This window comes from Pteropus medius, unplaced genomic scaffold, assembly GCF_902729225.1.
Source record: "Pteropus medius unplaced genomic scaffold, Ma_sr-lr_union100, whole genome shotgun sequence".
Taxonomy (NCBI): domain Eukaryota; kingdom Metazoa; phylum Chordata; class Mammalia; order Chiroptera; family Pteropodidae; genus Pteropus; species Pteropus medius.
This window is the reverse complement of record NW_024344378.1, coordinates 213837-226276: the sequence shown is the minus strand read 5'-3', so window position 1 is coordinate 226276 and position 12440 is coordinate 213837. Positions and strand designations below refer to the sequence as shown.

The following is a 12440-nucleotide window of genomic DNA, read 5'->3' as shown; positions in this document are numbered from 1 at the left end:
ACTCCCGGGGCTGTGTCGGGCAGGTGGCCCTCTGACTCCTGGGTGCTGGGACAGGTGGCTGACCCAGTGAGCAGCGGTTCTGAAGCAGGACATGGCACTCTGGCACGTGTGGGAGAACTGGCCGTCCTGGCACTGGGCATAGGCCAGCACCCCTGGCACCATGAGTTCCATTCACAGGGACATAGGTCTCTGTGCAGAAGGAAATTCCAGTCCCCTCTGCTGCCCGTGCCCGCTGGTGTCAGAGCCTTGGATGAACTCAGCCGCTTTCTTGGTCCCTTTTTGGTTCCCCATGTGGCCCTGCTCAGGTCAGCAGAAGTGGCTCCTGCGGGCCCTGCTTCGTAACCCTCACAGCTCTCCGTGCCTCATGCTCCTGCCCTCCCCATGCCCGTGACACCGTCCTGTCTGCTTCCATGGGCTGCCCTGTGAGACCGTCCCAGTCTGGGAGTGACACAGACATGTCCCTGCAGCTCATCCTTCTTCCTCTTCCACAGACGGCCTTGCCCGTGTGCAGTAGACATGCGTGTGTTCCTGGCGTGGATGGCGGGAAAGCCGCAGCGCTGGTCCCGCCAGCTCTGGCGATGCCTTCAGCTGGATGCGCGGACTTGTGTCTTAGCCGTGTGGGACTGTCACTTCTTCAGGAAAATGAGGGTGAAGATGATGGATCTCTTAAATTTAAGTGACGTATTTACGTGTAAGGTGCTTATTTGGCAAAACTCCTCTCGCCATCCGTAGCCAGTGCTGCTCCTGTCCCCTCCAGATCCAGAGTGCAAGCTGTCCTCCCAGGGGACATCCTGGCAGGAGGCGAGAGGCTCGCTCACTGACTCGTAGGTTTGGGTGAGAGTGAGCTGGGTGGCCAGGACCCGGTCCCCTCACACGTCTGGAGTTCTGGCTAGAAGTAATGACACCTGCTTTCCCCTGCCTCCCCCCACCGCTTTCTGCTCTCGTGCTGAGGAGCGGCCGGTCCCCGCAGACCAGCGCCGGCGCCGGGGACATGGAAGTCGCTTCGCTCCACGTGTGCAGTAGTAGTTCCCCACGAGAAGCACCTCCCTCAGAGTGGACTGCTCTTTCCTCCCATCTAAAGGAGGGATATCTGGGTCTGAAAACCGAGAACAAAGCTATACGTGCTTTCTGAAGTTTTTAAGCAGTTTTGCCTGAAAGCTGGCCTGTTTAAAAGTCTGGACTGGTGAATGAGGCTGACTGCTTGCTGGTGGGGTCTCGGTGGCCTTGCTGGGTCAGATTGTGTCGGGACCCCGGGGGACGGGGGAGCCTGGCAGCAGGAGGCCGGATCAGCCCCAGACTCATGAGCGTCTCTGTCACCTACACAGCACACTCCCCAGCAGTCTGAGCTTGAAAAGCTCTGCTGGAATTCTCACCTTTATGTTCTTCGGGGCAGCCCCGGCCTGCACCCCTGTGCTGCGGTGGTTTCCTTTGACATCGGCCGCTTGTTTTCAAGTTGGCCATGAGAGGCTGGCACTTGCTGTTGGTCCTGTGGCTTAGAACAGAATGGGCCCCAGATGGGCTGTTCTCTTTAATCCCTCCTACAACTGGAGCTCTTGATACAACAAAGAGAAAAGGTACAGGGGACATAGAATATTTTTTTTAAAACCAGTAAAAAGGGAAAACCTTCGGTGGTAGTATCCAGGCGCTCACTGGCTGGAGTTAGAGCTGTAACACGGTGGCTCATTTCGGGTGCTTTTCCTGTCTGCTCGTCCATTAGCTAAGCCTTCTGAGGGACAACACGCACGCGTGCGCGCACACACACACACGCTCGTGCTCGTCGTGTTAACCTGTGGTTCTTGAGCATTTCCCCTCCTCACCGAGTATCAGAAATGCCCTAATAATCCTAGTGCAGGTTTCATCTTTATCCTCATCACCTTATTGAAGTTATTCTTATGGAACTTTCTAAATTTCACATTGGAAATGTGACATAAATTAGAGCGTGATGCCTACAGCAGTACAGGGGAGCCTGGTGACTGTCGCGGTGAGCGTGTGGGCATGAAGGGCGGCCGAGTCTGCTGTCAGTCCCGATGGCGCTGAGTGGCCTCAGGCTCCAGGTCACGACAGCCTTTCGTGAGATCAGGGCTCAAGTGGAGAAAGGGCGCGGGGTGGGATGGGACGTCTCAGGCTGCAGGGGCTTTTTGGTGATGCAGAAGGGACGAAAAGCAGGCGGACGGCTTTCCTTGGGATTTGTGACACCCCTGGAGCCTGTCTGTCTTTGGCCTCCCACCCCGGAGGGCCATCGCTGTCGTCCCCTCTGGCTTCTTTCTGCGCATGACCTGCTAGCACATGGGCAAGGCCATCTGTACACGTCCTCCTGTCCAGCCTGGAGGCTGGGGCCCTAGTGTTGATCACACGTTTGAATGTGTGCTGGGTGCTGGTGGTCCTTGTTGGGTGCTCTGCCCGCTTCCTGAAACATTTCACTTTCTGTGTGTGATCTTTCAGGTATAGATGGTAACAGGTGTGCTGTTGATATTTTATCAGTGAGAAAAGTGAGACCCCAAGAAGTCTGCCATTGTGGGTCCCCGCTTGTGCTCAGAGGAGGAGAGGCCCCAGGTCTGCCTGCTCCCAGTCCCCTGGTGGGTGGGTACTTGCCTGGATGTCATAGTCTGCACAAAGCAAGCCTGCGCGGAGCTGATGGCTGTGCCTCCAGCAGCAGGACGAGAGGGAACACGCCTCCCAGGGTGCCTCCCAGCCTTATAAAGCCATCAGCCTGAGGAGAGGGCTCCTGACAGCCATACACTTCCAAACATGGAGATGATGGCTTCGCTATATGCAGCATTCATTCCAGCGCTAAGTAACAAACCGCTGGCACCAGAATGGAAGCCAGCCCCGTGAGGCCCGTCCGTTCACCCAGAGGCGATCCTGGCACGGCCGGGCTCCTCGGCTCCTAGCAGGGCGCTGCGTCTCTCGGAGACCGCGAGCTCCGGGCCTGACTTTTCCAGAATGAGGCCGAGGTGGAGGACCAGGGGACGTGCGGCACGGCCCGCCTTCACTCGTGCATGTGCTGCGCCCGCCGTCCCTCCTCGTCTCTAAGCCTCAGGCTTTACACGAGCTCCAGACTCCAGAATGGGGGAGAGAGAACTCCTTTTGGGGGGCGGGGGAGAATGACCTCTCTGCCTCAGCATGTGATTCACTCACTTGCTGGTGGTTTCACTTTACTTGCGTTTTCATTTTAAATTTATGCTTTGCGTGTAACTGTAACTGAACATGTGACAGCTTTATTTCTACTGCTGAAATTCGTAGTCTTATGGAACTTAACAAACTTTTCATAAAGTGGAAAGTGTTTCGAAAGACCTGTTTTATTTCTCACTATAGTTACCAAGAATATTTGCACTTACTTTTCTGTTCCTCAGTTTTATTTCTAAGATGGAAAGGAGCTAAATGGCCGTCTTGAGTATTCAGCATGGAAAGTACGCTCTTTGGAATTTTATGGAAAAACTAGATCCTGTGGTCGCATCTTCTAACGTCAGCAGCTGCTTTTCAAGGGCAAAATTCTGTAGACGTGGCATCGGGGTGAGCTGAACCCTTTGTTGATGGTGCTCTTTTGGCTTCCAGGCTGAGAGAGCACTAATCAACCTGCCGTGAGCCAGGGGACAGCCATCATAGGACGGAAAGTGTTAAATGCGTCCTCGCTTAGAGATGGGGCCTGGCATGCTGTGTCCTCCTCTGTGACCTTCCCCCTGAGGTTACACGGTTCACACTGAGGACTGTGCTCCTTTCAGGTCCAAGGCGAGGAGAGAGGTGCAGCTAATCCATCCTGCAGCCTGAACTTGACAAAGTGAAAGAGAAGCACCGTGTGTTTCCATGGTGACACCATGGCACTGATTGTAGGTCAACCTCAGACAGAAACCAAGGAGGCATTCTGGGTGGATGGAGTGGTGTGTGAAGCCAGCCAGCTTCTGTCTGTGTACCTGTTATCTACATCTGTCCTATTCACCTATCTGTGTCTGTTTGTCTTTTACCTATCACCTTCTATATCTGTCATCTGTCAGTCATCTATTTACCATCATCGATCTGTAGCTACCATCTCGCTCTCTCTCTTATCTGTCTTCGTTATTGTATCAGCACAAAAACCTCATTGCTCTCCCCAGAACAAAGGGTAGAACGTAAGTGCCCCTGCTGGAAGTTTGCTTCTGTCAGTTTGCAATAAGCCTTGTCTGTTGGACCGAGAGTTAAAAATACCCAGACTTTCTCCATGGGAAACACAATGTAGCAAGGGCATTTTAACCCTGACGCTCATGGTGCCTGAGTGAACCTGGTCCCCTGTCACAGGCGCTGGATCCTTTTTGAGTCACACCCAAGCTGCTGACTTACAGGGACCGTGCATTCATCACCGATTCCCCCGCCGCCCTTCCGCTAAGCATAAGCCGTCGCCCGTGTTTGCCCTCCTTACAGATGCGTTTGTCCGGTCGTTTACTGGTCACGCTGCGACACTGTGTCTGCTGCTCGCTTGTGTGACTAAACCCATCAACATGCAGCCCTAGTTGTGACATAGCAGGGGTCGGGATGCAGTCCGAGGACAGCGATTCGCAAAGACGTCACAACCTGGTGTTGAGAATGAGCCATGCGGGACCCATGGCCTCCTGGGAAGACCACCACTGTGACCAGGGGGAGCCCAGCCACCGTGGTGTCACTGGGCTGGGCCGGTTCTGGGAGGTGACAGCAGGCCGCAGCACGTGCGAGGTTGTCCCTGAGAAGAGGGCATCCTGGGCTAGTGGAGCTGGGCAGGACGTCCAGGTGGCGAGATGCTGACCAGCTGGAGGTGTAGATTCTGGGCGTGGTTTCAGTGGGCAAGGCTTTAGACTTGGACAGGCTTTGTTTTCTTTTTAGATCTGGGGTCTTGAGCGAAAAGCATAAGCCCTTTTGGTGCCTCAGCTTCTTACCTGTGACATCAGCTGCCATAGGGACTAAGGGGTTGTCACGCGTAGGACAGGCCACACTAACCTCTCTGCCTCAAGAGACTCATGGTTTCTTGGGAAAAGCCCTTGTTTCCCTTATACTCAAGGTCTTAACAGTCGGAGTTTCCCAGCATAAGACGACTCAGCCGGAGTTCAGGGGAGTGTGTGACGGCCTGCCCCCCAGAGAGTGCGCAGACTTCACCTGGGAGATTTCTAGAGCCCGAGCCAAGCTTGGGTGCAGGACAAACTGAAACAGGTTGGGCTTGACTGTGGACGTGTGTGAAGCCCCCGGGAGATGCCCTAAGTACCAGGTGGCCAGGGGATGGCTGGGAAAGGAGCAGCGGTGTCAGCCAGTGCACAGGAGCCTCTCAGATCAGAGGCCACCGTGTACTCGTGGACGGCGACCCACCCACTCGCCCTCCATAGTTTTGTCAGTTCCCGAGACTGGTCAGGGACATGCACTGGAGGACAGCGAATGGCTAGGGAAGCTGGGGCAGCCGTCTTCTTGGGGGTCTTGAGGGGCCAAGAGGATGGGCTGCAGTTGTCTTCCTCTGTCTTGAGATGGTACAGGGTTAGTGGTCATCTAGCCCATTTCCCGTTGGCCCCGAGAATACTGGCTGGTGGCACTTGTGGCTGCAGTGTTTACACCGAGATAACTAGCAGATTACGTCCTGATCTCACCCCCAAATTTTACGATGCACCGCTTTAGTGTATCAATAATCTTTGGAAACAAATGACATTATTCTATTTACAGCATTCTGGTTTCAGTGAGTCCCTCGCTGAAAACATCAAGTCCTAGAAAACGCAGCGTCCTGTGCGTGATGCTGAATGAACGCTGGCAGCGAGCCGCGCTGCTTTCTCTAAACAGGAAAAGGGCAGGAGAGAAGGGGGCGATGTGAGGGCCTGTACCAGCCAGCGTCTCGTGCATTTGCTCCCCGTTCCCCGGTGTGCATGTGCACGCGGGTGCTTCGGTCGCGTGGCCGACATGGGGCAGGGTGTGGGAGGCTATCCACGCACTGACCGTGGCCAGCCACGTAGGCTAGCATCCAGCGTGCTCCCAGCTGAGCGCAGGCGTGTGCTCCACGTCGTCCTGTTCGCGGCTCGCGTTTGAAAGCAAGCCGTGTGTTTATGGCTCCACAGCGAGCCCCGGTCAAGCGTCAGACGTTAGACACCGAGGGCACTGCGTGGTCTGGTCAAGTCTAGAGAGCATCCACCACTAGAAAACGCACATTTACCAATTCACGTATGACTCGGTAACTTTTCACGTGTCTGCTGTATTTTTACTCAAACTTGGCTCTCTTGGCTCTTCTCGGAATGATGCTTTGATCAGAATATTAGGGGGAAAAAAGCAAATTCTAAAAACTTCAAGGACAGAATCAGTATTTTGTGGGCATTCGCGCTCGTAACTGGGAAGGGCCGTGGTGTGTCACAAAGGCGTCTTGTCTTGTGTACTCAGCACTGAGGAGGAAAGTCAGCGTACTGGTGACGTCTCTGCCCATCCGTATGTGAATCTACGCGTCTAACGTTTTAATTCGTGTCTTACCGACAAGTACCTTCTCTCATATTGTGGATTTCCATGGGTCTCATGTTCTTTCGCTTTGTTTACTTGATGTTTTCATTTGGTCTAAGTCACTTATTTTCAATAACACCCTAGCAGTTCGAGGTCCTTGGTACCGACATGCCTGATTAAGGCTCCTTAATGACGATGTGTGCTGATCAGTGATGGTTTGGGGTGGCTGCCTGTGGTGCAGACACCTGCACAGTCGTTCCGGACCCCACCAGAGCCGGTACCTCGCGAGCGGGGCGGGGGGAGCCAGCCTGTGTGTGGCCAAGGGTTTTTACATGACGTAAGCTACAACGTATGTTTGTTTGAGGGCAGGGGAAGAAGTCAAGGTGAAGGATGTAAAGTGCCTTCTTTTAAATTATAAGGCAAGCAGAGGACACAGACAGCTGTAACTGTATGTCGTCTTCAGTGCCGTTGAGTGATCAGCTCTACCCGTGGGGACTGTTCTGAATCTCTCTCCTTCTCTTACAGGTGACATCACACAAAAAGGGTATGAAAAGAAGAGGTCGAAGCTCATTGGAGCCTATCTGCCCCAGCCTCCGAGTACGTAAACCTTAACGGTAACACACGTTGTCTGGTTGTAAGTGAACTGCCACACGCAAGAGAAACAAGTCATCGCAAAGCCTTCCTTAGTCCCTGACCCGGGGAAGACCGTGCTTCTGACGTGGACTGGCCACATCCATCCCTTCATGCGACTGCACATATATTTTGTGAACCCACAAGACGCACGGCTTTCTATAAGTGTGCCTGGTCAATTTAATAGGTATTTCATCTGTAGAGGGCAATAATGTGGTTGATTACTTCAAAATGCTATACTCATAAAAAATATAGGAGCTAGACTTTTGATGTAGTGAGTTAAAAATCATTGCTGTTACTTATGGTTTAAACCAAGCCAGGGTTTTTATTGGTGTCCTTGGGGGTCAAGGCAAACCTAGAAATCTGGGAAATGATGTAATATCCTGCCTGGGGTTACAAAATCGTAAAGGTCGGTGTGTTTTGAAATGCGATTGTACCTGGTTTTGGCCTATTCCCCACCGTGGAGTCCGTTTCGCTCCAGCGTTTTCACGTGTCCGGGTTTATGGAACCTCTCCGCATGTGAGCCGGGTTCTGCCCGTTCCAGGAAATAAAGTCCTGCCAGGCTGCAGCTCCCACACCTTGGTGTGGTCCGGGCTGACCTTGGCAGTGCCTAGGCTTTGGGAGGGTCTCGCAGCCAATGCTCCAGGAGGAAGCATGGCCGTGTCAGGGCTACAGGTGCCGCCCGGCCCCCACCGTTCTTACCGGTGAAACGAAACCTTTAAAGCTGCTCAGATGCTTCTGCTGGGGAACGGTTAAGTCTCAGGTGCACGGTGCGGCCCCCCAGTTCCGTCCCTCCTGCGCTCCAGGCTGTGACATGCCAGCAGCGCTCTGCTGGCGTGAGTATGTCCTGGGGCTCACGGTCCAGACACTAGGTTCGTGTATTGGGTTTCTGCTGTGTTTATAGTTTTGTTCTGTGTGTCCTTCTTTCTTCCCTTCAGTCTGAAGGGACCTAACACAGAGGAGGAGCGGCTGTGCAGGCTGGCGTAGCTGCATCTGGCTTGTAAGGGGAAGAAGCAAGGTTCCAGCCGAGTAAATTAAAAACGAGCCAGTTTTTGGTGGGCTGGCGCCCGTGTGTGGAATGCCCTAGGAGCAAGTGTGGGCAAATGACTAGACAGTGGACCCCCTTCCTCTTCTCTCATCCTCCAGCAGAGCGGCATGGTGACGGCAGTCCTCACGGCCATCACTGTGAGTCCCTTTTGGCAGGCACCCCTTCACGTCTCGGAGGATGGCTGGCAGGCTGACCGTAGGCTCTGGACAGTGTCAGGTTTCCGCTTCTGGGCCTTACCAAACGAGAGTGAAACAGAAGCAGCTCCCGGCAGGTGGCCGTCCAGCCGCGGTGCCGAGAACGGGGCCGGCCGTGCTGGCTGGGCGCTCAGGGCGCCCTGTGGTGTGTGGCCCTGTGGGGCTTTGTGCTGTTCTGCGTGGGGTCCGCGGCTCTGCTCAGCGCTGTAACAAATTTAAAAAAAACTAAAGTTTGAATTAATTAGTTTTTTTTCAACTTGTTACAGCAGCGAATGGAGCTGCGGTGGCCCGGTGCAGACTGCAGCACAGTGAAGGCGCCCCGAGGAGACCGCCACACTCCAGCCACATCGGGGTGTGCGACATCCGAGAAGCCGCCGGCAGGGAGCGTGCGGCCAGCACTGCAGGAAACCGGCCTCTGTTTTACTTTCGTTTCGGTGAGCGCACTTTTCTGAGAGAGAAGCCCCCGGCGGGGACGCGTGTGAGGTGGACCGTCACCCGGCACCATTGCAGGCACAGCTCCAGGGCTTCGTGCTGGGATCCGGGGTCCCGTGCGTGCGCCCCGTCCTGCAGACGCGCTCACGGGGACTGCCGGGGGCCCCGCACTGCTGCCGTCCCGCTGGCTCAGGGCCAGTTCTGAGTGTTTTCTGTTAGAACGGAACGCGCCGTTTTCACAGCCCCATTTTCCCAGCCGGGGCACCACGTAAAAACACTCGAGAAAGAAGGACGCGTGATAGATGCTAAAATTCTTCTTGAAATTGTTGGTCTTCCACCGACCTTTGTCTCGTAGCCAGAGAGCTTGGCAAAGGAGGGACCAGCAGGTCCTGGCCGCTGGCATCTGCCGAAGGGACCAGGAGCTACAGCCGTCACAGCCCTGTCCCCAGGGGCAGACTTATGGGTTTGAGAGAGAAATTGTAGCAGTTACCCACAGAGTGTACCCTCAGAGTAATGACCACCACCCCCCCCCAGGTCAGAGCGGTCGAGATGACAAAGCTTTAGATGCACAGAGCCCGAAAGTCCAGTTCCCTACACCTTTCCCTAGAATGAGAAAACACGCACTTGTAAGTTTTAGGCTTATCTTAAGGGTTTTATCTCAAAAGGCACTGTTGGAAAATCCTGCACAAAACGTAGATGAGCTTTAATGTTACAGTTGGGCTCCATGATCTCAGGAGGGGCATGCAACCTGGTCACCCAGCTGTGGCTGCCCCCCCCCACCGCACCCCCACAGCTGCTTGCTGATGGATGTGTGACACCCTTGTGGGAGGAGGGAGGTTTGGTGGGTGGTGGAGTCAGGCGTTAGCTGTGGGGTCCTTTGCACAATCCCAGGAGCCTCCGGCGCTTGGCGGGACTGTGAGGCTGAGAGCCTGCTTGGGGACGCTGCTCTGACGGCCCGGGCCCCCTCCCCCGGGGCGGAGGCCCCACCAGCTGTGCCACGCTTGCCTCTGTCTTGGTTTCTGGGAAGTGCGGGCGGACAGCCTCTAGCACCAAACTCGGTCTGGGCGGCGGCGGGAGAGCAGCTGGCCTGACCCGAGACTTCCCGCATGGGCTCGGGCTCGGGGGCCGTCCCCTTGGTGCAGGACCTTTGTGCCTCACGTCCTCTTTGCCAGCTGCCCTTGTCCTGCCGTCCGCTTTCCTGTAAGGGGTTCGTGTTCTGGTGAACCCTCTTTTTTTTTCCACATTATTTTTATCTATCAGAGAAAATTCTAAGATTTCTTTAGAAAGTATTCTAAAAATATTTCCCAGATGTTTTTTCAAGACCTGCGAATGACTATGAGTTAGAGCGACTTGCTCAGGCGCTCGGCAGAAACCAATAGGTAGCTCGCTTCGGCGCTGCCAAGGCCGTCCCTGGGGCAGGTGGGTTCCTGGTTTTGTTCTGCTCAGCGGTGAGTGACTGTCACGGAATATGTGGTGTGACTCAGCTTCCCCGGAAGGTACACATCTTCAGCGAGCGTGTGTTGGATGCTTGCCTAAACCTAAGTGACAGAAAGTGTCCCCGAAGCCACAGAGAAAACTGAACGTCATGTATTCAGTGAAGGAAAGGGTCAGAAAGCACATGTGGGGGATCACCGTCAAAGAGAAAATGTGTTTAGGGGAGGTTCTTGTCCGGTCCTGGTGCTCTTGCAGTTTTTGGCTATGCGGCGTCTTTCAGAATCATCTCATTAATCTCTAAACCTCATAAAACTCGCAAAAAGAGAGATTAAACTTCACTGTCCAGGAATATCTTAACACTGCGTCGACTCTCACAGCCGAGCCTCCACGCCGTCGGGACGGGGCCCTGGTGACGAGAGGCAGTGAGATCCAGTGGCTCTCTCTGTGCCTGCATGCAGTGCCCGGTTTCCCCACGTGTGGGTGGCTGGGCCTGGCTTTCTGTGCGACTGCCCACCTGCCACCCCCACGATGACCGGCCTGCGTGGGCACGGTCTCCAAGCCCAGCGTGGCTTTTTTTCGGTAGCCAGATGGCTCTGCGCTGTCACAGGATTTGCCATGATCAAGCAGTTGTGGCACTCTGGGGGACTCGTCTGAGGTGACTAGTGGGCAGTTCTGTGTATCATGCAGCCCCGGAGTCAGTTGTGGGACCAAAGGGTTCAGCCTCGGCGGCAGGCCTGCCCTGGCTCCTGGGCAGAGCGCCTTTCTCTGTCCACGTCTGGTGCTGCCGGGGCCTGGTCTGTGTCTGCAGGGTCTCGCAAACGGCGGCCTGGCTGGCCTTTAGCCCGATGTCGTCGGATGTTCCTGCAGTTTCCCGTGACACGTTGGGCACGCGCTGGGCTCTCTGCCTGCCCCTGCACGTCGTTTGAAGTTCAGGTGTCATTTCTACACGGATTCCTTCCCTGGTCACTCTGGGTGGGACAGGCCATCTGGCCCGTTGGTCACGGCATCCACTTCTGGAGCACTCACAGCACTGCGGATGGGTCACTGTGGGTGACTGTCCCAAGACCCAGCTAGCCCACAGTGCCGTCTCCTCCCCACGGTGGTGGGTACTCGGCAGACGCTTGCTGAAGGATGAACTGGGCAGACCGACGGAAACTGTCTGCATCTGATGGACTGGCGCGGGAGCCTGGGCCAGCTCGAGGTACATGTGCTGGCGGGCAGCTCTAGTTACCACTGCCACACGTTCCCGTGTGTCCCCCGAGCAGCCAGCGCGTGTGCTTACCTGAGGGCACGAAGGAGTGCGGAGAGCCAGCCAGGGACGCGGGGAGCCGGGCGCCCCCTGGTGGTGCCCGATGCGCACCGGCAGACGGATGCTCCCCGCGGTCCCAGTTCCATCGCAGTTCCTGATGTGGGTAAGTTTAAATGCCAGACAGTGCATCAGGTGCTGCTGGCGGTGTCCACGTCTGAAGGACTGAAGGACGAAATGGTTTTGCACTCTGCTTATTTCCGCCGGCTCAATATTACTAATCCCAGATCTCAGCACTGTCACTGAAGAGGCGCTGTCCTGTACTCCTGTCCTCAGGAGGACCTGTGTTCCCGGGGGCTGCCTGGCCCCCCTGCAGACTCTCCCGTGGGGTCGTGGGGGTGGCCTGTCGTCTACAGACACGTTTGTGAGTGTTGCGCTTTGGCCTCCGAGATGAGGAACGTCCTCACCTGAGTCACGTACCAGCGTGTTCCGCGCTCTTTGGGAGGTGAAGCTGATGGCAGCCTTCTCCAGTGTGGTCAGTCACTCTGACCGTTCCCTTTAAATTGAGAGCCTTCGCGCTCCTCCGATGCTGGGCACACAGTCCGGTCCGTATCTTCTTTCTGCCACAAGACCCAGTCTCCCCAGGCACGGCTCGGTGTTCGACCATCCTGACCGGGACGGTGGGGGCCCATGTCCTGTGCCAGGAGTCCCACCGTGCTGTTTATTTAAGACGGGTGGGGGCGTAAGATGCAGGGTCAAGTCCCAGACAGAGGAACCTAAGTGTTTGAATCGTGGTCGCCTCTCAGTGGAATGGCAACGCTCCCCGTGCCCAAATATCGTCCCTCTCTGGCGTAACATGAATTTTTAGCATGGACCTCCTGACACTGAATTCCAACCAGGGATGAGCTTTCATCTGCTCAGGACGGATCACCTGTGTCCTAGGTGAGCCGTGGGCCCAGGCCTCGTGCAGTTTGCTGCTCCCTGTGACCTAAAGGATGTTCCTAGTTTTCTGCAGGCGGCTGTTTGATCAGATGACTGTCTTGTCATT

At 55.4% G+C, this 12440-nt stretch overlaps 1 protein-coding gene across 19 annotated transcripts in view; it reads left to right on the top strand.

Moving 5' to 3' along the window:
- The window catches only part of DIP2C (disco interacting protein 2 homolog C), a 212566-nt gene that overhangs the window by 121145 nt on the left and 78981 nt on the right, over nucleotides 1–12440 (top strand). For 6 of the 19 annotated variants that reach the window (XM_039870927.1, XM_039870924.1, XM_039870931.1 and 3 more), the window contains 2 exons: nucleotides 6934–7005; nucleotides 8547–8714. In XM_039870927.1, coding sequence (XP_039726861.1) covers nucleotides 6934–7005; nucleotides 8547–8714 — 240 coding nt within the window. Of the gene's footprint in view, nucleotides 1–440; nucleotides 649–6933; nucleotides 7006–7275; nucleotides 8224–8546; nucleotides 8715–12440 lie in introns of those variants that run through there. The other 13 variants (XM_039870936.1, XM_039870940.1, XM_039870941.1 and 10 more) reach the window with 4 other exon arrangements.